Source organism: Pinus tabuliformis, chromosome 2_2 (assembly GCF_031772625.1).
Source record: "Pinus tabuliformis cultivar Carrire ecotype Pingquan chromosome 2_2, CPIR1, whole genome shotgun sequence".
Taxonomy (NCBI): Eukaryota; Viridiplantae; Streptophyta; class Pinopsida; order Pinales; family Pinaceae; genus Pinus; species Pinus tabuliformis.
In genome coordinates, this window is record NC_142300.1 from 162,376,053 (window position 1) to 162,399,468 (window position 23,416).

General features: G+C 35.1%; 2 protein-coding genes and 1 pseudogene across 2 annotated transcripts; 2 read left to right on the forward strand and 1 right to left on the reverse strand.

The window, feature by feature from the left end:
- The first annotated feature begins 13,478 nt into the window (after positions 1 to 13,478).
- LOC149191929 (uncharacterized) lies at positions 13,479 to 14,369 on the forward strand. The gene is made up of 2 exons (XM_089406283.1): positions 13,479 to 13,804; positions 13,966 to 14,369. Exons 1-2 carry the CDS (start codon positions 13,481 to 13,483, stop codon positions 14,233 to 14,235), a joined length of 594 nt encoding a protein of 197 aa, XP_089262409.1. The 5' UTR covers positions 13,479 to 13,480; the 3' UTR covers positions 14,236 to 14,369.
- On the forward strand, positions 14,301 to 15,410 carry LOC149191930 (uncharacterized). The gene is made up of 4 exons (XM_089406284.1): positions 14,301 to 14,381; positions 14,547 to 14,663; positions 14,755 to 14,880; positions 15,124 to 15,410. The coding sequence occupies exons 2-4, from the start codon at positions 14,574 to 14,576 to the stop codon at positions 15,304 to 15,306; spliced, it is 399 nt and encodes a 132-aa protein (XP_089262410.1). The 5' UTR covers positions 14,301 to 14,381; positions 14,547 to 14,573; the 3' UTR covers positions 15,307 to 15,410.
- A 3,751-nt stretch (positions 15,411 to 19,161) lies between these two features.
- On the reverse strand, positions 19,162 to 20,454 carry LOC149191931 (nematode resistance protein-like HSPRO2 pseudogene; annotated as a pseudogene).
- Positions 20,455 to 23,416: the final 2,962 nt, after the last annotated feature.

Genomic DNA, 23,416 nt, shown 5'->3' on the forward strand with positions numbered 1-23,416 from the left:
GCGTTCCTTTGCCGCTCGAGCGCTTCTTCGAGCAAGATTTTGATAGGATCTCTTGCTCCCTCGTCTTTCTTCTCATCCGCCATGGGAGGCCGTCGGGATTTTCGAGGCTGGTCTTGCAAAGGTTCGACCAGTTCAAGCCCTAACTCCTTGTATCCTGACCTCGTTGGGGACATGCAAAGAAAAACAGAGAAAAAAAGCAGACCGCTCTGATACCATTGATCCAGATTTAAACAGGAACGCAATAGATTACAGAGATAACCATAAATACAGAGATGCGATAACCATAAAAACAGAGATGCAGCGGAAATAATACTTCATTTCATTAATGGAGAATACTGAAATATGCTTACAAATAGAAATAACCCAGCTAGGGCGATGGTAGCTTATCTCTGAGAAGAGATGTGTTGGCTACATGCCTCTGAACTGTTTCGAACTATCTTTACAATGAGGCTCAAAGGCCTATTTATTGTTGAGAAACAATGGAAAACCCTTCACATCCCGAAACCTAACCCTAGAAGATGAAACACCAAATTGTGGGCCCCATTCGGGTAAATTGGTACATCAATTTCCCGGGGTCGTAACTTTGGCATACGATCTCCGTTTGACGCGTACGATAGCTCGTTAGAAAGATCTATCCGAGTACTACCACTTTGGGAGGCAACATCGGTCCATGGACCCATGTTGCCCCAGATTCCCAAAAAAACGTCGTTTAGGGCCTCAAAATGGCTCCGGAAGTTCAGGACCCAAAAAACTGCTAAAAATAGTAAACTGTGCTACAATTTAGGAAACTGAAAAAGCTGAAAGAGACAGTTGTGGGGGTCCAAATGGGATAGGTGGGTGGCCACCAACATCCACCTGGATCATGGGGTATGCTAGGGTCTTAGTTAGGATGTTGTTTCACCAATTGTTAAGTAAACTTAGTAAAATGTGTGGACCTTAGCCTTTGTGCTTTATATGTAAACTTAGGAATAAAACAAGACTTCCTGATTTGCCAAAATCTCATTGGTAGGGGTTGCTGCTTCACAACTCCCCTTTTATGATTGGAAATGGACGATATATTTATTTATTTATCAAACTGTTGTAGCGGCTACAACCACCCTCCAAAATTTTTCCTATGCTTTGATTTTGGAGCCTTCCTTCCTATCCACAAGACCCTATCTGGCACTTATACAGGTATTCATGCTTTGATTGAGACTTATCTTTTTCATTTGTGCTTGCGTTCACTTGTTTCTTCACTTAATTGGTCTTTCTAAGTCACAAGTTGATCTCTCAACTTGGTCTTAAAGTTGTTATGGGCTTGCCTCCAGAAACTGCGCAATCCTTGAGGGAAAGCAGCCTTGATGATTGGAATTGGGTAGTTCAGACTGGCAGTCAACCTTGAGATTAGAAACTGTGTAGTCATGGAAGGGAAAAAAACAGTGAGCCCAAAAACCATGCAATCCCTCATTGAGCTCAGAAACTGTGTAGTGCACTGAGTTGGAAAGTTGCCCAATTCCCCAAAATTGTGCAATCTTTCCCAACAGTGTGCATGGAAATTTTCCCCGATAAAGTAAAAAAGAAAAGAAAAAAGCATCCCTAAAAAATAAGGATCCATTATTAGTATCCCGAAGGAGGCACACTCACTATTTTTAGAAACTTCCGCTAAGTGTTGCTTTTTCCTTGATTTTAGGAATATGCATCATAAACTCTAATTCACTCAAATATATTTAATTGATGCCTCTAGAGCTCATTTTCACATTCTATCTTGGAGATTTAGCATTCCCGAGGAGCTCAAGGAACCTTTGGTGTGGTCGTCATCGCCTTTTCAGACGAGTTTTTCTTTTGTTGTCTTTTTCCACTTTTTCCCATCGCTTTTTGTCATTTCGCTTGTGTGGGTGTTGTTTTACTTATTTCTCTTCATAGTTGCTAGAGTTTCAACATATTTAAGCTTGTATAAGTGTTTCTCTAAGTTGTTTCTTTCCTTTCACAAGTGTCGCATCAGTTTTCTTGTTTTTGCACCAATGGTCGTCGTTGCGACGACTCTCCTCACATACTTGATTTTCCTTTTGTTTGTTTAGTTTTGCACTTGATCTACATTGATTCATTCACACTTAGTCAATTTTTCACTCAAGTTCACATCATTACTGAGTTCTCATTTTTCACACTTCCACCAGGCATATTTGCACTTTCCTTGGCTAGATTTTGCCTTGTCTAGCTAGCCACTACTCAATTCTAAGGCTCAACCCAAGATCTTCGCCTCTGGAACTGCGTAGTGCATGATACAGTTGGCCCAACTATGCATTGTGCAGTTCCAGGGCTTAACCTGTCACCTTGGCCACTGAGACTATGTAATGTGCAGTCTCTCCCAGTCTCTACCTAGGCTGAATTGTGCATTACACAGTCTCAAGCTTGAGGCTTCACCCTTGGCTGCTAGGACTGTGCAATGCATAGTTCTCACAACCAATCTCCCTTTATTGTTGATGAAAATTGCGCAATCCCTCTCATCAGTTGCTCAGTTTGCTTCTTGATCATGCTTTTAAGGTAGATTTGCAAAGTCTAATGTTTTCTTACCACGAGTATCCTTTTTTTCCCACAGGTACCACACTTGTGAAGAACTTCTCTCCAACAATCATTGTTACCATGGCACCAAAGAGAGATGCTTCAAAAGAGATGACTAAAAGCAATACTGGGGAAGTAGTTGATAAAACCCCAGTAGACTTGCTAGTGTATGCGGAGACTCAACTGTTTATAGAAAAGGGGTCAACACTAACATGGAAACAAGTTAATGAAGCTTTTTTAGCAAAGAACCTTGAGGTAGATCTAGAGGAACAACATGTTTATCTTAGTATCCGACAGTCGAGACTACACAAGGTTGCATGAAGATATCCATCCTTCCCATGTGCAGATGTCATAAGCTGGATTGTATCACACATTGATGAGAAGACCATGACATTGAGAAGTGCTAGCAGACAAAAGCTTTCTACCTTTCTGGCAGAAGATTATCAGTGTATGTATCACTTTCCCAAGCCAATGAAGCTCATGGACTCATTTTCTATGCCACCAACAACTATGTGAACACAAGAAATATTGTTAAAGGCTAGGTGAAAGAGCTATTGAAGTTTCGATGGACACCCACCCATTCATATAAGACAAAGTCCCTTAGGAAGGCTTACCAGCTCTTGGTTATCTTAGCTTGCAGGATCCATGGTCAGCAAAGCACAAAGACTTTTCCTGAAGGGTAGGTAGTCTTATTGAACCTAGTTGTGAATGAATGGAAGTCATTCAATTGGTCATATTGTTGGCTCGACAGTTGAGAGCCCATGTAACACATGCCCGTAGTCCTCCCAAGGGTGAGCAAGCAAGGTTTTATATGTATGCATATTTACTGGATGCAATATGTGCACAACATCAGTTTCCAACCATGAATTTGACATGGACACCATGAGAAATTATCGTGCATATCTATTCCAAGTCTCTTTCAGATTGCAGTCATCGAGGAGTAATGGAACAACTAATTGGCCATTTCATCATCCCGCTTTACAAGCTCATCTTTGAAGAAGAACCACCTTCCATGTCACGAGGGGCAGTGGAGGCAATAACAGAGATCGTAAATTGGTATGCCTCGCCAGGTGGTACCTTCCTTAGAGTGTTCGACAGAGACAAGTCACTGCATGTTTTACCAAGGTATGCCACTGACAATCTTATCATGCAAGAAGTGTCATATCACCTCGCCACAGGATTGTCAACAACTTTGCACAAGAAGAAAAAAGCACCATGGCCCACTCTTCCTTTGCAAATCAAATTATACGAGATAAAGAACTTGAAAGTTGCATATACCGAGGGAAAGGAGATAGTAAAGCTTGCATTCAGTACTCGAGACTTTAATTTGTATGATCCTCGAGTATTTACAAAGACCACTGTGCGAGAATTCACTTTCCATTAGGGGACTTTTGTGGTCTAAAATGGGTCTCCTAAGAAAAATGTACAACCAAAATAAACTTTATAAGAACCAATAGGATTCAATATGATGATGCCAACCATGGGGGATGATTCACCATTTTTGGAGTAAAAAAGTAAAAATATTAAAAAATAATAAAATAATAAAAGTACTTTTTCAACTCGTATTTTCAACTTATCTCCCTAAGGTTTTACTCAATTTTTGAGCGGGTGTACTCATCGGATGAAAAATTTAATTCCCCATCCAAAGAGTACCCATGTTGCACACTTTTGATGGACCCTGCTACCCAAAAAATGAGAAATACATGAAAAAACGTGATTGCAAACATGTTTTTCCTTTATTTCTTAGTTTTTTGTGTAGAAGGGTCCATCGAAAGTATGCAACATGGGCGCTCCTTGGATGAGGAATCAAACTATGCATCCAATGAGTATTTCCGCTCGAAATTTGAGTAAACCCATAGGGAGATAAGTTGAAAATACGAGTTGAAAAAAATAGTTTTTTATTTTTTCCCTCTAAAACTTGATGATGTCATCTAATCTTATTTTATTATTTCTGCTATTATTTTATTATTTCCTTAGGAGGCCCATTTTAGACCTCCAAAATCCCCTAATGAGTGGATTAGCAAGGAATTTCATTGGCCAGAGGAGGATCCATGGAGGAATTACTAAAATGCCTCCAAACTCCGTGAGCTAATCAGTTTAGCAGGGACTTCACAGGCTACTCCACAGAGCGCAGCAACTCCATAAGAAAGAAAAACAGATGACAACAATCCCATGCTGTACAAGGGAAAGAGAAAGATTGCCGACAGTCTAGGAGGAGAACAAAGTTGTAAGATGAAATCAGATCCTATTATTATGAAAGCAAATTTAGCAGCAAAAGTGAAGAGGAAGGAAAGGATACAGAGAGCGGAGTGGAGGAAGAGAGAAAATAAGAGCTTGCAATAAACAAAAATGAGATTGAAGAAAGCATAACAGGAACTAAAGGAAGAACAAGAGTTGAGGAGGAGGGAATAATTAGAAAAGAAGAAGCATGAAGAAGAAGAAAGGAAAGGCGCAATGGTAGGAGAAACAATGCCAATGCAAGTTAAAGAGTAGGAACAAAATCAACGAGCACTTGAGGAGGAAGGTGAAAAAATGCACGATCGGGAGCTTGCTCCGCAGATTGAGCACTTGATTGAAGTTACAGACATGGAGATGGAACAATAGCCACATAGTGTAGATGTTGATCTGATGTCGAGCCACCACAGGTCACCATTCAGTCTCCACCACCTCTAGCAGCAGAGCCAGCCTCGAGTGAGGAAGGGGATGTTGTTCCTCTTGATGATGATCCGGTAATGGATGTGTACAATATGTTATTTGATGAGTTCCAGAAGAATATTGTATAAGCAGAAAGAAAGCATTTTTCAGATGATCACGCATGACCTACATTCGTTAGAGAAAGGGTGATAATGGAAGACACTAGGAAGAATTCAAATGCCATTGTTGAAGCCAACTTGGCCTTTGCAGGTGAAACAAGATCAAGCATTAAGTATTTGACGGTAAATAATGATTAATTGGCACAGAACTTATTGGCTGTCAAGAAAGAGGCCGAACAACTCCATGCAGTAGCACAAAACATAGTTTCTGCATAGGTCTACTTGGAGGAGATGACAACATCAATACTTGCTAAAGTATTAACGCTTGGAGAAACCATGCGGAACCTCTATGAGGATTTTGTGACCGTACATAAAGCAATCGTCTATTTGCATGGCCTACAATAGCTTAGCAAAGATTTTGTTAAAACTCTCAAGAACGTACAAGGTGTTGGGTTGTGTTATATTCTTTCCATGACTAGCTGTAGTAGTTAAACAGGGGGGTTAGAGGGGGAGCGGAGCCCCCCCTTCGTTGTGCCAGGCACAACGAGGGAGTCACAGGGGGGTTTGAGGGGGGTAGTAGCCCCCCTCTACGGGGTCCAGGGAAACACCCCGGGGAATTTTTTTTTGGATCCTATATTAGGTGGGCAGACCTACCTATGGTTTTGTGCAAGGATTTCGCACATGGTTTTGGGCACGATGGTTTTCGATCCATGGTATTTTGTAGATCCGGTCAAGAGAAATACGATTATGTTCTAATCCAGGGTTAATGGATTGGGGTTTATGGATGCTTCAGCTTGTATATATATGTATTATAAAATTGAAAGGAACATAATGAAAAATCAATTTGGTAGTCCAGGTTTTGGGATCCAGGGGAAAATATCTGTATATATTTGTTTTATGTGTTATGATCTCGCCATTGTTTATTTTATGTTTTTAGAATTCGTATGCAGGTAATTTCTATACGGGGTTAAAACATACACAAGGTGCCATTACCTATGTGCAAGAATGGACAATGCGATACAAAGGGGCACAACTTGACTAAATAAAATGAAGCCACAATCAGAGCTGGAGAGAGAGAGTTCATATGTTGATTCAGAACAAGAAACAACTCAGTTCATTTATTGGTAACATTCAGGGCCCATATGTACAATGATTTAGTAGTTTGGATGTCTTGGTGAAAACACACAAGATTCCATCTATTGGCTTGCTCACCAAAGCTAAACCCGGGAACTAGGTCTGGTAAGAGATCAAAGAGTACTTGGAGCACCTGAGACAGATTTCCACCAAGGAAGATTTGGAGTTCAACAAACAGAACATGCGGAACTACATCGATGGTCCTGTCCAAATTAGAACAATGTTGCTCATGCTTTAGAGGGAAGTTGAAACTGGTTCCAAGTCATTGTACCAAGATGTCATGGAGGCTAGAGTCCTCTTCCAGCGAAACACCATCATGTAGTTTGGGGATGTCATCACACAATACCGAGCTAGACATCAATATGTGACTAAGAAGCATCAAGTGGAAGTTTCTAAGCTAGAGTTTCCCCAAACTCAAGCATCATATTATTTTGTCTTGTAAGGATGTCATAGTGTCTCTACCCTATTTTGTCTTATATGGGTATGAGTGTAAAATGTAATATTATTTGTAATTATTTTGTAAAGTGAAATTCCAAGTCTCAATATTGGAATGTGAAGAGTCATGATGTAATGTAATGAGTCATTTGAAAGAAGTTGAAGAGTCATGAGGGTAGTCCAAAGGTCACAAAGGGGAGTTGAAGGGTCATCCACCCCCTTGTTATAAATAGAAACTCATAACTCATGTAAGGGGCTTTTGGGAGCCAATCTTTTGGCTAGGCTTAGGCTTAGAAGGAGATTGGTAGTATTGTGAATAGTCTTGGCTTCTACGTAGCGTAGAGCGAGTATACTTCTTTGGAGGAGCAAGTGTTCTTGACTATAATGTTCTACTATTGGGGCTAGTGGTTCGTCAATGGTGTATGTATGAATGGAACTTTCACTTATAATAAAATTTAGTTTCGACATGCTTTCATGCATATGTTGTGAATATAGTAGGACTATTCTTGTTGTATTTGCAATGCATGTTATTTAACTTACGCTTATGCTTATGAACTATTTTGTTTGCATTTGTATGAGTCTTGTTGAATGCGTGTTGTTGTATTAATTCGTCACCTTAACTTGTGGACTATTCCTGCATGTTAGCTCGTCATTATGCTCGTGTGTTCCTTTCAAGCTGCGTACTATTACAGCCTTCCAAGGGGCACACTTCTTTTCCCTTTGTGTGTTGGAACCTTCATGCATCGCACTTGACTTTCTGCAGGGTCACACACTTGCTCTCACCAAAGTTACCGTACTTCACTCTGCACATTTTCGTAGTCAAGGCATAACATTATCACACACTGCTGGAACTCCTACTCCAAATGGTGTGACGTCTAGTTGGGACTTCATATCGAGTAGATCCCCTGAATGTTGGCCTATCCAACACCGTCAACACAAACATAATAAATAATTGAAGTTCTCGCCTGTAATAACATGCCTCATGAGACCATGTATAACAAAATTCTACTCTAAAAACCATGGAGGCCATGGTATCCATCCTATGGGGAGATGTCTTTTGGTGTGGGATTTGTGTCACTGGTGAGGCCTTTAATAACATGGAATTTATTTCATGGATAAGAAAGGCTATGAGACCCTGGACATAAAAGGTCGTAGTAATTATCTATTATTTATTATTATTTTAATTTATATTAAAATATCACAACTGTGGAATTTAACATTATCTGTCTGAAGTCTGTTAGCTTAAAAAAAATACTAATTTAGTTTAATTAATGACCATAGTAATTATCTTTATTAATTAATACATAATATTATCTCAATATTACCTCATGTAATTAATATATAACATTTAATAAGATAATTAATTTGTTATTTAAAATATATTTTTGAAAGCATAAATGGATTCAATGCCCTAAGAAACCCCAAGGCACTTTAATTCTATTAATTAAACAACTTAAGCTCAAATTTTAAAAACTCTTTGTTGGATTTTCGTTAAAATTAACCAAAAATAATTATTTGAAAGAGATAATTTCATCTATTAGTTGGATTGCAAATCATATAATTATATAAAATTTAATAAAACAATTACGTTATATCGCTATGATTAAATCATTATTAAATTTTGAGATGATTTCAATTTATAAATTTATAATAATTTAAAGTATTAATCAAAACATAATTAAATAACTTAAGTTTTAATCAAATTTATTTAAATAAACTCTCCTAGATCCATCATAACTCCGGATCTACCAAGTGTGGAGAGGGATCAAATCTCTTTTCACTCTAAAAGAGGTTTACATCTCAAAAGATTTGATCCCTCAGAGTTGAGATGGATATAGGTTGGTGATAAAAAAATTCAATGTGGGGCATACATAAAATATTTCAATGCTCATGTTAAATAAATATATTTCAATGTCAACTGTATAGTTAAACAAAAATCTATGTATATACTATATGAAGCAATTTCAAAATCTAAAATCTTATGGTTAAAACCTTTCAAATAGTCTCATTATTCCGCATTTTGACCCCTTTTCAGGTACATTTTTATGAGTTTTATATGAGATCACGCAAAAAATTATTAGAATTGCAACTCTAAGATATATATATGAACCACATATCTATCAGGTTGCAAGAGGGACCAAATAAGTTGCAAACCTTCTTCCATGTTTTGCACTGTAATAGAAATTTTCACCTCAAAGTATTTGATCCCTTTTGGCACTTGCTAGATCCACGGTTAAGATGAGGGACCAATAAGTTGCAAATCTTCTTTCATGTTTTGCACTGTAAGAGAAATTTTCACCTCAAATATTTGCTCCCTTTCGGCACTTGCTAGATCCACGGTTAAGATGGATCTATACTAGTATGATCCAATTGATATTAAGAAATGAATATTCCCATCCTTATACCGATTACATATTTTGGAAATATTTTAAATTTTAATAGATATTAATGAGGTCAATTCTTTGACCTCGCTATTATCTAGGATATTTCTAAAAATTAAGTTCACTATTTTTAATTGTATTATAAAATATTCTCATAATCTATAAGAAGTTCAAAATTGAAATATATTAATAAACATTAACCATATTTGATTAATTTTCTATTTAAACATATTTGATTAACTTTCCCTTCAAATCAATTTAGATCAATGTTCATGTCTAATTCACCCTTTTTGTTAGGATAAAAAGAAGTTCAACTATTGTTTTTTGAACTTTAATAAAATTATAGATATTAAATTTTATATTCCAATTCTTGTTAGGGTGGTAATTATCCGTTTTTGTTAGGATAAAATAAAGTTCAACTATTGTTTTGAACATTAATAAAGCTGTAGATATTAAATCGTATATTCCAATTGTTGTTAGGGTAGTTTACAACCGATGGTTTTTGGGTTTCAAATATATGATAATTTATGTTTTTTTCTATGATGTTTATCTGAATGCAACTTATTTAATAGATAAAAAGTCCATGTTAACTTATTTAAATGGCCATTAGAAAAACAACCACAGTGTCTCTGGCCACCATCACACATCTCTTGGTGCTTTATTATCCTAACAATTGATATGATACAAGGTGTAATAATTCATGTTGTGTGAATAGTTTTTCTAGCTGTGGAGACTTGCTATGTGAAGCTTGTGTGTGGAGACTTGTGAGCAATCTGCTCTGATGACTGTTGTGCTGTAAATCTACGTGTAAAGCTGATTAGCATAAATCCAGTCAAATATATTGTGGATCTACAGTTTAGAGCCTAAGCATGCTTAGGGGACAACTCTATTCCCAAGGGTTTGTTTTGACCTTGTGGATGGAGATATCTTAGCGCAAATCAAGCATGCGATTAGCAATAGCATGGCTGATTTGAAGTTAGAAATAGAATACACCGCTACAAAGAAGGAATGGATGGGAAGGATTAGATAAATAGATATTTCGAGGCAATACTAGATGTTGGCGCCATATTTACGACAGCCGAAGCCCAAAAGAAGAGGTATTTGTGTAGCTGGTGGACGCTGTCATAGGAGGTAGTACGAATGGGAATTTGGGACAGGTCGGCGTGAATGTTTTGGTTGCGTTCATATGAACCTCGGTGCCTGCAGGTTGCAAGTTTTATTTCTTTGGTGTGCAAAAATCCTAGAGAAATATGGAAGGGTCCAAAAGGATGCACATAAGGCAATTGATGTTTTCAACGACAACTAGTTGTAACCACTAGATGTCTGTGGAATTCTCCATCCCAGGCCAAGAGGAAAGGGATCACAGCTTGCGCTCTATGAGAAGTTTCCACAGTTGGGTGATGCACAGCCTGGAGGGCAGTGGACCTATGAGCGATGAGATTTTTGAAGTCTTGCGTGAGGCTGCGATGTGAGAGGCCGAGCAGGAATCTGCAGTAGGGTTGACACTTTTCAACGGTAGGGTTAACACTTTTGGCAACTTGGAGGTTGCTGAGAATATTTTTGAAGGACCAAGGGGGGCAAGTGCTATTTCATGGACTATAGCATCATTAATGCACCAGATTGCCGTCACCCGGAGAGCCCATCGCATGCATGGATGCACATCTCATCACTCAGCTGCGGCAATGCCCGTTCCTGCCCGCGTCCGGCGCCGGTGTCCCTGCCCGCCTCCGGTTTGAGGACATAATCAGTTCACCAACCTATCCATTAATGGACTTAAACTCTGCCGCCGCCTCCGTAGTTTACCAACTCAACCCGCGCATTAACGGTGCCGGGATCCATAAACTCCATACGCTATCGAGATTTCAACCCACGCAATTACCGGTGCCGGGATCCATAAACTCCATACGCTATCGAGATTTCAGACCCGTGAAGAAGAACACGGCAGAGCAGCCCCTGCAACCAGCGAAGAAGAACACGGCTCTGCAGCGGCGAACAGAGATTGGTGATCACGGGTAACGCTAGTACTGTTCATAGCCATTCGCCAAAGCTGAAAATGATTTGTTTAAAATCTGATGGTTTTGTTCGAGTAGTCTTCTGTACATTTTTGTTCGAGTAGTCTTCTGTACATAGAGCTAAGATTTTATACTTTCTATGCTTCTGTTTGAGGTTTAAAGTGAAATCTCGATGTAGTTCTCTGTGATGTCAAATTTGATAACGAGTCTGATGCGCATAATATGCTTTGATTCTTATACCATATGCTTTGATTCTTATAGTTCTCAATATTAATTTCATATACCATATGCTTTGATTCTTATAGGCGCAAATACAAGTCTATCAAAACAAACTCTCTTTCAGGTATATTCCAGTAGTTTGAGGTTTTATTTTCAACTTACGTATTTCATTTACCAGGCTGGGGACTTCCAACTCTTGGTTTCATCTCCTGTATGGAGGTGAATTCCCTCTACCTGAAAACCAAGACTTCCAACTCTTGGTTTCATCTCCTGTATGGATGTGAATTCTCTCTATTTGAAAACCAAATTCCGAGTTGTTTAGCTCTGCAATATGTGTTCTTGAGGTTTTATTTTCAACTTACGTATTTCATTTACCAGGCCGGGGACTTCCAAAATCTCGATGTAGTTCTCTGTGATGTCAAATTTGATGACGAGTCTGATGCGCATAATATGCTTTGATTCTTATACCATATGCTTTGATTCTTATAGTTCTCAATATTAATTTCACATACCAGATGCTTTGATTCTTATAGGCGCAAATACAAGTCTATCAAAACAAACTCTCTTTCAGGTATATTCCAGTAGTTTGAGGTTTTATTTTCAACTTACGTATTTCATTTACCAGGCCGGGGACTTCCAACTCTTGGTTTCATCTCCTGTATGGATGTGAATTCCCTCTACCTGAAAACCAAGACTTCCAACTCTTGGTTTCATCTCCTGTATGGATGTGAATTCTCTCTATTTGAAAACCAAATTCCGAGTTGTTTAGCTCTGCAATATGTGTTCTTGTTTTAAAACATTTCTTTTAATACTTTACTTAACATGTAATATTTTTAGTGTCTATGAACTCTAAATTTGGTATACAGACCCTAAGTTTCCTATATTTGAACTATTGTTATATAATGAACATAATTTCTCTGTTCCTTTTTAATTTGAACTATTTTAAATATTTTTATTGGAATTCTTAAAATATTTTTCTATTAATAATATTAATTTTTTAAATCAATATTACATAAATGTAAAGATACATATAAATTTAAATAAAAACCCGTTTCACTATTAACATTTAATTTCAAAATTTTAATATAATTTATTTTTTAAAAATCGAATAATAATCGAAGTGTTAAATCATTTACTTCAGTTTACATCTTTAAAAATGCATAACATCAGGCAGTCACAGTAACATGCTGTTGTTATTTAGCACTCCCCATTGTATTTTTAAAGCAAGCTTGGAATGGTACGATCTCCTGCTGTACGTGGCGCTTCAGCAATTTATTTTCGAACATGATTTTAAGGCGGCCGAACCAGAACGCCATGAGAATCGAACTTGGGTAAATCGGAGCGTTCTCAATTTAAATATATATAAATTAATTTCGGTAAAACCCCAGAAAACTCGGATATGATCTGCATATCCTCCCTAATAATTCGCACAACACGTGGTGATAATTAGAGTATCCGCTGATAACTCGTTTATCCCCTGGAAATATTTCAGTTTTATTTAATTATCTCAAAAAAAAAAGTTCATGTAATTTTAATTTTCGGATGTTTTTTTGTCTTCTTTAGGGTAATTATTCTCATGGAAATTTGGGACCTCTTAGAATCTTAATTTTCAAATTTGATAGTTCTTAACATTCCATGTTTCAGTGATATAATTTGCATATTTCAAATTTTAACTAACCTGTCGTAACTGTTATCAAATCAGTTCAGTTCCCCATTATTTTCAGTTTATCCATTATTCTTCGAAAATAAAATTTGTTCAAATTATGTGTCATGTTTATATTTTTATTTTGAAGGTAGATCTCATATTTATTTAGGGGTAAAAATGAGAATAATGGGTTTACTTCAATTTTATCCATGAAATCTTGGAAATATTTCAGTTTTATTTAAAAGTTGATAGTTATGGTAACCACAAAAAAATATATATGAATATTGATTTTTATTTTAAAGTGTTTTTATGATGTTTTTAACAACAATATTGTTTACATATTCATTATAAGGAAGTAAGAAAATGGAGGACAATAGACATGAATGGGAGGTAACTATCAAAGGCACCAAGCAATTGTTCATTTGTCTTGTTGGTGATTGTGCGGGAAACTTGAGTCGATCTAAGCTATCTGGCCTTAATCATCATCGGGCTACCAACCACAATCTCCCACCAATTCCTCCACGTCAAAGAGGTCGAGTAAGAGATGCAAATGCTATATGGGCGGTTAAATCTACAAGTGTAGTAAAAAGGCAAAATGCCAAAATACAATATGATTTAGATGCAAGGCTATGTCGTGCACGACAACAAGCATATAAAAGATTTGTTAATGAAGAAATTCTTTCAGCTGTAAGTATTTATTAGTATTTATTTGTATATGCTTTTTTATTAATATTGTCAATGATGAAATTCTTTCAGCTGTAAGTATTTATTAGTATTTATCTGTATATGTTTTTTATTAGTATTAATTTATTGTTGTGGACTAAATTCATTGAAACTTGTTTTCACAGTCAGTTGTTACATTTGATCAGCTTAATGATACTTCAAAGCAAAGGATTTGTGAAAAAATTCAACGTTGGGATCAAAGTCTACCTCGTAGACGTATGGAGACAATGAAGCGCATAGACATTGCTTTAAAAGAGAAAGCAAGGACTGAGGTTCCTGATGATGTGGGGGAAGAAAGATTAGATGGGCACAACTATATATTAAACTTTGATGAAACTAATCAAGACAATGACAACACAGTTGAGTCCATTTTTTTGCGTATATTAATTTTTTAGACATTTTAACATTAAATAATATTTATATTTATTATACTCATTGTTATTGATATGCGTAGCCTAATCAACAAAATTCCCCAAGTTCAAGCCACCAACTATTACGCCGCTCACCTAGATTTCAAGGTTTTCAAGGGGTTATTGGGCCAGTAAGTTTTTAATCCATATAACCTATTCCACTAAAAACATTAATATATAAATTGTTATGTTTTACCATAATGATGGGATGAGAAATGGATGTTTTGTATTATATATCGTTATCCTTGATTTGTTTTGATTATGTGTGTGTGTGTTATTTCTTATTTATGGTGCAGGTGTTCCCTTTGGAACCATCACAATCAATGAAAACCCCTTGTCGAAGTCTTAAGAAGAATGGAAATGAAATGGTTCAAATGCTAGAACCATCTTCACGTCCAATGTCACAATGCAAGGTAAGCTATTTATACTCTTGTAAATTTAGCATATTTTTACATTTAATTTTATTTGATTCATACTTATATCTATGTATAATCTAATGTTCAGAGTAATGAATATACATTTCCCAAAACACCTTTGCACATGTATGATGGTGGACATGATACTCACCAAAAATCACATTCTCCTCAACCATTGCGGCATTCACCTAGACTTCAAGATAAATTAAGAGAGGTAAGTTATATACTACATATCTTAGTTCATAATAACATTGACATATATTTTTATGACTAGTTAATGCATTTTCTTTTCATATTCGTTACATGTTCCCCATATTCTCATTATATCTATATAGATTTTGATATTTGTTGATAGCTAGTCAATGCATTGTCTTTTCATATTCGTTACATGGTCCGCATATTTTCATTATATCTATGTGGATTTTGATATTTATTGATAATGTTTTAATTTCCACAGAAAACAAAAAAGATAAATGTTGATGCTATGGTTAAAAGGACCAAAATCACGCCAAAGGACTTGAAAGCACGTGGGTTCAAGTCACGCAAACAATACATAGAGCATATATGCTCAACTAGCATTGCTCTCACTAAACCCACTAGGCTTGCTACTTTGAAGGCTAAACATTCCAGCAAGTTGTGATTGGAGGAAGTTACAAGCTTGAATCTTAGAAATAAATGTTAAATTTACCTTGTTATTGAATTTACATAATATATGTATTTACTTGATATAGCAATTGCAATTTGTGAAAGAAATATCCTCGCTGTCAAATCTTTGAAATCAACGTTGAATATTTGCAAATATACTCTGGCGAACAAGCTTGTCATTGAATTTTCTTAATATGTGGATTTGTTTGACCAACCTTCGTCTTTGAATTTGCTTATTAGATAGATTTATTTGATATTTCATTCACTCCATTTGACAGAGTTGTCAACATTGTTGTTAAATTCCCAAAAAAATTTAGATTTCGGTAAACGAGTGATATGAACCCAGCACAATTTTAATATTTTCTATTTTGTAAACGATTTTAATAAAGTGATTTTAAAATATTATTGCGAGAGTTGATAATCATCTTTTTAATTTGGGTTCAAGTTTTTTTTTCTCATTCAAGTTATTCTTTTGTAATTGTGGCCAGTATTGTGAAATGTATTATGTATATATACAAACAATTTTAATAGTTGAAAGGGTAATGATATTTTTTATTCATATTTATATAGGTATTATTTTATTTTTATTTTGAATTGTAAAATAAATTCTATAAGTAAATGGGTTATTTTGGAAATATTTTAAGAAAATGTATTTAAAAATAAATTTCTATTTGAAAAAAATTACATTATTTATATAAAAATATTTATCATATAAATCGATTATTATCAAAATATTTATGATTCAAGCAATGTTCTTAAATGGTATATTAGCTAGTTTACATTGAGTATAGCATGAAACATTTTTTTTTTTTTTTATAAAAAAATGTAATGTATTATAATAAATAAGATACATATGGAAATTTGGTATCCCTAAGTTAGTTAAGTGGTTAGTGAATTACTTTAAATGGTTAACTGTTTTGAATTTTATATGGCCAGTATTGTGAAATGTATTATGTATATATACAAACAATTTTAATAGTTGAAAGGGTAATGATATTTTTTATTCATATTTATATAGGTATTATTTTATTTTTATTTTGAATTGTAAAATAAATTCTATAAGTAAATGGGTTATTTTGGAAATATTTTAAGAAAATGTATTTAAAAATAAATTTTTATTTTAAAAAAATTACATTATCTATATAAAAATATTTATCATATAAATCGATTATTATCAAAATATTTATGATTCAAGCAATGTTTTTAAATGGTATATTAATTATTATATTCACCCACAATTATAACTATGTACATTAACCCATGTAAATGAAACTGAATGGTGTGTAGACTCGACTCAAATCCACTAAAAAATGCACCTAGGATGATTTAAACTATTTTGCCTTTTTCAATGAATATCCTAACTAAGAGAGTTGAGAGAATGCAAAATTTATAAAATGACAACTTTCGTAGCAAAGACAATCAAAGAAACAATCTCTTTATCTTTTCCGACGCATACAACTCATGACCACTAATTATCTCACGAAAATTTCCTTTCTCTTTCAAAAACTCCAAACACTACTTAAAGCAAACTTTTTCCAAAAGAATTTTTATATTTTTCCTATACTAAGAAAACATATAAAACTATGTTATCAAAAATCAATTTTAACAAATCTATGAAAATCAAAGCAATTTTACTTGGATTATGGCCACTTACTTTTCCCCTTAATTAAGCTATGTGTGAAATGTAAAAATTTTAAAGTAAAGGCTAAGTAATTGCCCTACTAATATTGATTATTAAAACAATCCGAACTATATGGAAAAAAATTGCAGAGGTGAAGGCAATTCACTAAAGTTTGCCAGTCACCCACTAAAGAAAAATTACAGTGATTGTTTTTGTTCTCTGTAAACCGTGGGGTTAGGCTCTGCACAAGCGAGCAAATCGTGTGTCAATCTGCAAGAAAATGATAATTGTTAAGCCAAATTATAGATATTAGGAGAGAGAATGATTATAAGCAATATGCATTATCAATGTTCTAAATTTAAACTTATATGATTAAAGAACAACGTATTTTATAAATGATACTATACTATAAATAATTTGACTAAAATTTACAATCTCACTAAAACAAATTAGTATTGAAGAACAAAATTTATTTATACATTCAAAAATATAATTTACCCAATAAAAAATTGCATTATAAAAATTTTGAATATAATTTAATAAAAAACCTACAATCTTATAAAAAAACAAAAATCATTAAATTTTAGGCCAAAAATAAAATAAATTAATTATTATCTTCACCCACAATTATAACTATGTACATTAACCCTTATAGGCATATCGACTACCTTCCCTCCAATACCATGGTCATTAAACTCATATTTGAGGACTCATTTTTTAGGACAGTACTCCTTTTCAACAACTGCACCTATATTATAATTTAGTTGGGTTGGGATGAAAGTTGGGGCGCTTTACCTTTGGTCTCAACTATAACCGTGTACATTAACACTTACAACCATATTTGCAACTTTCTTTGAAACACCCTGCACATTAAATTGATTTACCGAGCAATCATTCCTTTTCAGAAATTGGAAGTAATATTATACTTTAGCTGGGATGGGCGGCTCTTGGAAAATAAAAAAGAGGGATTAGATATTATAGTTAATTTATAATTTAGATTAGTTGATGATGAGATATATGGTTAAGATATTGTTTATAATTTTTTTTTTACTAAATTTGTGTTTCACTTAGACTTATATCAAACAGATATAAACATGCCCCCCCAACACACACACACACACACATATATATATATATATTTACATATATATACCAAGTGCTAAAAACAAGTGTGGCATTTACAACTAAAACAAACAAAAGAAATATGTCTTATGTTTGTTCGAATTCCATTGCTGGGACGTTCGGTATCCTCGTTTTAAAAGGTGCCATATAAAAGAAAAAGTATTTATTTAGAAGGATGACATAATATTTTCCAATACCACTGTTGTGTTTATGAAGTGGCATCCACAAATCTAGTTGAGCTACGTCAGTATATTCGCGGAGGTATTGAAACTTGAATTTTATGAAGCATATTAAATTTAAATTTTAGGTAGCCTTAGATAATTGTAGGAAGGCTTGATATTGAAATTAACAGGTTTTTAATTAAGGTTAAAATTTCTCTGTATTTATCTCTAGAGTAAAAATTTATTTAGCCATTACCAAAACAACGTCAATTTTTTTTGTAATAGTCTATCAGAAATAAATCTCTCTTATTGAATTCCATAACATTATCATGATTTTTGCATTATTTCTCAATCCTTGTAATTCCTATTATCTAACTTGATAATAGCTATCATGAAAATGCAGGAAATGCAATTTTTTTTTACAATCATGGCCATATAAAACTTATAGTTCTTTTTTATAATTTTATTAATATAATTTATTTTTTTCTTACAATCTTTTTATATAATGAATTATATAAATATCGTTAAACTCATCATAGAATTTAGGTAAAGAATTATAAAATTATAAAAAGAAACAACTCGTAAAATTTAATAATTTTAATAATTACCTTTTTAATTTTGGACAATCTTTTACAGTATTTAACAAAGGAGGAATTGCACACTATGAATCCTTAGTATCCTATCCATGTTGTAGAGGGGAAAAAAATTGTTCAAATTTCTAGCACTGTTCTATTGATTGCTCCTACTGATGGGGATGAACAAAAATTAGTCTAATCCTATATCCAATATAATTCTATGTATAGTATTCAAAACTATCAATGTAAAAAGTGTATGTATGAATTTGGGGTAATACATTGAAAAATTGAAGGCACTGTTCTTTCTCTTGTAAACTTCACTTGATTTGTCTGTAGATCTTCCAGTGTACCATCCACCATAGTTGTAACTTTTAGTGCCAAAAGTAACCCAAAAATGTCTTTGCACCATCCACACTAGGGAAATAAGGTGGTTCAAAATATATCTGACGTAGGGCATCACAAGCACCTAGATATGATGGACCATTCATTTCAGTGCTACCCATGGTTGTTACTACCAGCTGTTGATATGAGAAGAAAAACCTTTTCACCGCGGCTTCTATTGCCTGGAAGGCCAACAGAACATGTATTGTTGCAACATGGTAAGCACCTGAAGTGTCATGTGAGCGCAGTCCATGTGAATGAAACAAATGCATAAGTGCCTCCTGGAGCCTTGGTCCACCCTTTGGATCAGCCTCAACACCGATGACTTTGGGCACCAGATGCCTTAGTTCCTTGCATGCATTTGTAAGGTCTCTAAGGGGGGCAGACCGAAGGCAATATGCGCCTGCAAGCGTACTAGTGCTGCTAATTGCCAACTGGTGTTTAAGGCAAAGGAAATCATCAGGGTCCATCACTAGAAGCAAGTTCACAATTTCTGTGAGCATGTTCCACATCCTTTCAACCATCCAACAGTCTTTGGATGCTCCTACGAAATCCCCAGAGTCTATTCTTTCATATACTCTCTGCAACAATTCTTGGCCTACAAATACCCAGGCCTCAAAGATCTGGAGGACATTGCAAAGTTTGGCATCTTCTAGATTATGGAACTGTTTATGTTGTTTTAAAGAGTGCAAATATCTTGGCTTGCAGATTCTATCATATTCAAGAATAGGCTTACCTGACATATTTGGTTCCCCCAGACCTAAAGTGAAGGGAGTCCTCTGCATATGGCCTTCAATGGCAAGCCATATTCTAGAAACCATAGCTTCAGCGCTTTTCCATCTACCCAAACGAGGAAGTAAGCTCTCTTCACTTGTTCTGCTAACCACAGGTAAAGCACCAGGTCTCTGCCATACCTCGTGGAAAACTTTCCTAGCAAGAATACCACTACTTACTGACAACTGAAGAGTGGGAACCTGCTTGTCATTTTCACAAATCATTGAAATCAACTCAATCTGGGAACTAATTAAGGATTCAAGCCTTCTCTTCCATTCCTCTTTGTCAATGTAAGTCCTTGTGTCACAGAGGACAGACGGAACAAACCGAAAAGTAATCTCCAATGACTGTAAGGTAGCCTTTACCAACCCCTCTCTAGACCAACCAGGCCATTCCTTGAATTTCCACATGGCACTGAGCTCGGGGAGATGCACATACTACTCGTAACCCACACACTCCATGGGGGAGGGCTCTATAGAGTCTTCAACAAAGGAAAAATAAGATGCCATTTATTTATAGGACATATTTTTTCCCTACAAACATAACCAGGAGAGTAAAGACACTAATTCTCTCCATATACCATAATCTAAAAAGAACAACATAATAATAGAATAAACACTAAAATCCATTTTAAACACTAAAATTTTGAAAACTGGAATAGAATGAAATGTTCTTAAATCCGTGATATATTTAAAAAGTTTTATATAATATGTTACTGGATAGAAAGCATATCTATTTGTTGCAACTCAACTTTTTCTGTATACGATAAAAACTTAACACATAAATTATCTTGCGGTTGCCGAGCCTCACTTATAAGCCTTATGGCGGTGTTAATGCCGTTATGACTACACAGAGATCCGGAAATAATCCCAACACCAGAAAATAATCAATAGAAGGGTATAATCAGTTCATATCGGAACTGAGTTAATCTAATGGAAACAATGCAAAACATGGCCTATATCGATGTGAGACACAAACTACCTGTTGTGATATGTGTAAGCTGTGGAATTTTCTCTAATCTAGAAGAAGGACATGGTGCATCGATCTTCAAATCGATAAAATTAGAGGTGATAGGAGGGCGCTCTATTGAATGGCCGTGCCATATTGCATTTTCTATGTTTTTAGTATCGTCTTATGAAGAAGATTTTTGATACGGTAATAAATTCTGTAAGTTTTGTTTCTTTATATTCAGTGGCCCTTTTTAGACTGGTTACAGGAATAGTTCTGAACATTGTGTATGTGGATGGGAAGCTTAGTATATCTTTTTATTTTGGCAAATATGGGAGAGATATGAATAGCATGTACTATTAAAATAGGTGATGGGTCCACTTGTTGTATTATGTTATTTTATTAATTCAAAAAATGATTGAATCATTGGAGCATTGTTGAGAGTTCGACATTAGAAGAAGTAGACTGAATTGAATGAGTTAACACTTCGATCATTATTTAATGTTTAAAAAAATAATTTATATTAAAATTTTGAAAGAATGGTCAACAACTTATGCATTTTTAAAGATGTAAACTGAAGTAAATGATTTAACACTTCGATTATTATTCGATTTTTAAAAAATAAATTATATTAAAATTTTGAAATTAAATGTTAATAGTGAAACGGGTTTTTATTTAAATTTATATGTATCTTTACATTTATGTAATATTGATTTAAAAAATTAATATTATTAATAGAAAAATATTTTAAGAATTCCAATAAAAATATTTAAAATAGTTCAAATTAAAAAGGAACAGAGAAATTATGTTCATTATATAACAATAGTTCAAATATAGGAAACTTAGGGTCTGTATACCAAATTTAGAGTTCATAGACACTAAAAATATTACATGTTAAGTAAAGTATTAAAAGAAATGTTTTAAAACAAGAACACATATTGCAGAGCTAAACAACTCGGAATTTGGTTTTCAAATAGAGAGAATTCACATCCATACAGGAGATGAAACCAAGAGTTGGAAGTCCCCGGCCTGGTAAATGAAATACGTAAGTTGAAAATAAAACCTCAAACTACTGGAATATACCTGAAAGAGAGTTTGTTTTGATAGACTTGTATTTGCGCCTATAAGAATCAAAGCATATGGTATGTGAAATTAATATTGAGAACTATAAGAATCAAAGCATATGGTATAAGAATCAAAGCATATTATGCGCATCAGACTCGTCATCAAATTTGACATCACAGAGAACTACATCGAGATTTCACTTTAAACCTCAAACAGAAGCATAGAAAGTATAAAATCTTAGCTCTATGTACAGAAGACTACTCGAACAAAAATGTACAGAAGACTACTCGAACAAAACCATCAGATTTTAAACAAATCATTTTCAGCTTTGGCGAATGCCTATGAACAGTACTAGCGTTACCCGTGATCACCAATCTCTGTTCGCCACTGCAGAGCCGTGTTCTTCTTCGCTGGTTGCAGGGGCTGCTCTGCCGTGTTCGGGGCAAGTGCTATTTCATGGACTATAGCATCATTAATGCACCAGATTGCCGTCACCCGGAGAGCCCATCGCATGCATGGATGCATGGATGCACATCTCATCACTCAGCTGCGGCAATGCCCGTTCCTGCCCGCGTCCGGCTCCGGTGTCCCTGCCCGCCTTCGGTTTGAGGACATAATCAGTTCACCAACCTATCCATTAATGGACTTAAACTCTGCCGCCGCCTCCGTAGTTTACCAACTCAACCCGCGCATTAACGGTGCCGGGATCCATAAACTCCATACGCTATCGAGATTTCAACCCACGCAATTACCGGTGTCGGGATCCATAAACTCCATACGCTATCGAGATTTCAGACCCGCGAAGAAGAACACGGCAGAGCAGCCCCTGCAACCAGCAAAGAAGAACACGGCTCTGCAGCGGCGAACAGAGATTGGTGATCACGGGTAACGCTAGTACTGTTCATAGGCATTCGCCAAAGCTGAAAATGATTTGTTTAAAATCTGATGGTTTTGTTCGAGTAGTCTTCTGTACATTTTTGTTCGAGTAGTCTTCTGTACATAGAGCTAAGATTTTATACTTTCTATGCTTCTGTTTGAGGTTTAAAGTGAAATCTCGATGTAGTTCTCTGTGATGTCAAATTTGATGACGAGTCTGATGCGCATAATATGCTTTGATTCTTATACCATATGCTTTGATTCTTATAGTTCTCAATATTAATTTCACATACCATATGCTTTGATTATTATAGGCGCAAATACAAGTCTATCAAAACAAACTCTCTTTCAGGTATATTCCAGTAGTTTGAGGTTTTATTTTCAACTTACGTATTTCATTTACCAGGCCGGGGACTTCCAAATCTTGGTTTCATCTCCTGTATGGAGGTGAATTCCCTCTACTTGAAAACCAAGACTTCCAACTCTTGGTTTCATCTCCTGTATGGATGTGAATTCTCTCTATTTGAAAACCAAATTCCGAGTTGTTTAGCTCTGCAATATGTGTTCTTGAGGTTTTATTTT